Genomic DNA, 1928 nt, shown 5'->3' with positions numbered 1-1928 from the left:
TGACAATTTATGATTTATTTTGAAGGAACATTATATCGTATCAATTATACTCTTTATGAGTTAGGATATTAAATAAACTTTAATTTTTAGTCAAATATTTTACAAATATGTATTTAGCTTTATTTTAAAAAAAAAAAAAACGCCTATTCACAAAAATGGCATGGCCATAATTTGGTGACAATGGTTATACCCTATATAATTATCAACATAGATTAGAAAATAAACATGTTATTTAAGAAACCAATTAATTATTAAGCACTAGAGCAAAGTGGATTAAAAGTTGTTCATTAACAAGATAATAAACCTCCTACAAAATTAAAAAAAAAAAAAGAAAGAAAAAGAAGTTAAAAAAAGCTCTCTCCTAAGGGCTTTGATTTAACATGGTTTAAGATTTCTGATTGAGCTATGAAGAAAGCTATTCGCAAGATCAGATTATTTGCATAATATTTTTAGACATAAATTAATTAGCTTTAGAAATTCAAAATGTTGGCAGAAGGGGTCAGATTTTGGGTTAAGCTTTGAAGCCAAGGACTGTTGAACAAAAAATTGGTGTCCTGATTCCAATCCATGCTGAATTTTGGCAGTTCCAGCTCTGGCAGCTTCTCATTTCCAAATGGCAATTGCAGAGAGGACCCTTTATTCTCCTTTGACTTCTCATCTCTTGCATACACTTTGTTATTACAATTTTCATCGTCATCACTGTTGCTGTCTTTAACCTTTACCAAATCTTCTACTTCTTGCTTCAAAAACACATGGGGCAGATATATTTGAGTCATTGGGTCTTCTTGTTGGCTGCAAAACGACATGTCGTCCAATGTAGAAAGTGGTGATGATGCATAAATTAACTTCATTTCGTCTTCCATTGCTGCCCTTTGCTCTAGAACTTTCAAGGAAGTTGCTTTCCTATATATCTTACATAAGACTATATCCTGCATTAAATAAATATAAAATAATTATATATTAGCACTTTCCAGGGTAGTTTCATAAGGTCACTGTCCCCACCAGTTCATAACTGGCCATGTATGAAATTGATGGTTTTGGTTTTTTTACAAAATCAAAGAAGAAAAGAAAATTCCAATGAGGATTAGTAAGGTAAGGTTAAAATCGTACCTTAGGCAAAGGGCAAGAATGATCAGGCAGGCGATATTCATTCATGATCCAATCAGTCTTAGAGCCTCTTGGAGCTCTTCCCATGTAGAAAACAAGAGTTTTTCTCAATCCAATGATCCTCTTTGGATCAGACAAGCTCACAATCTTTCTATCAGAGCCAGTGGCTTTCCAAAATCCATTCACAGTAGTCCTGTTAGGCCTCCCTCCACTGCCACGTCTCCTGTCTCTCGGCACGAAGAAGTACCATTCTCTCTCTCCACTACTCTTAGCCATTCCTAAAAAATTAAAATAAGCAACAAAATCAGCAAAAATCAAGCTACAGATTCTGTGCAAAATGAGCTGAAATGAACTAGTTAGAATTGTACCAGGCAAGTCCCAAGGATCATGATGATAGATGTTAAGATATCCTATGATGTCATAACGTAGCTTCTTCCCAAAAACCATGTTCTTGAGGTAAAAATCAAGAAGCTCCTCTTCTGTTGGATGGAATCGAAAGCCAGGAAGATCAAGTTCCTCCATAGATGCCAGTTTAGAGCAGAGTGTGTGTGAAAGCTGCACTTGGCTCTCACTCTTGCAATGGATATTTATAAGGGAGGTTCCAAGATTGTTTAATGGTGGGTCATCGCTGTATTAGAATTAAAGAATGGTTATTAAAAGAGAAGACTTGGTCATACAGAGAGATGTGTGGAGTTGATGCTTGATTAATTATCAATGTCTGAGTTAAAAATAATAATAATAAATAATTGGGTGGAACCCACACGGTTTTGTATTGTAAAGTCACAAGAGACTGTGAGATTGACGTTGACAGGTCTTTGGTA

General features: G+C 35.0%; 1 protein-coding gene across 1 annotated transcript; it reads right to left on the bottom strand.

Moving 5' to 3' along the window:
- Positions 1-269: 269 nt before the first annotated feature.
- LOC110626066 (NAC domain-containing protein 6) lies at positions 270-1689 on the bottom strand. The gene is made up of 3 exons (XM_021771804.2): positions 1476-1689; positions 1111-1385; positions 270-929 (listed from the first exon to the last, which is right to left on the bottom strand). Exons 1-3 carry the CDS (start codon positions 1627-1629, stop codon positions 471-473), a joined length of 888 nt encoding a protein of 295 aa, XP_021627496.1. The 5' UTR covers positions 1630-1689; the 3' UTR covers positions 270-470.
- Positions 1690-1928: the final 239 nt, after the last annotated feature.

Source organism: Manihot esculenta, chromosome 11 (assembly GCF_001659605.2).
Source record: "Manihot esculenta cultivar AM560-2 chromosome 11, M.esculenta_v8, whole genome shotgun sequence".
Classification (NCBI taxonomy): Eukaryota; Viridiplantae; Streptophyta; class Magnoliopsida; order Malpighiales; family Euphorbiaceae; genus Manihot; species Manihot esculenta.
This window is presented reverse-complemented; position numbering and strand designations above follow the sequence as displayed.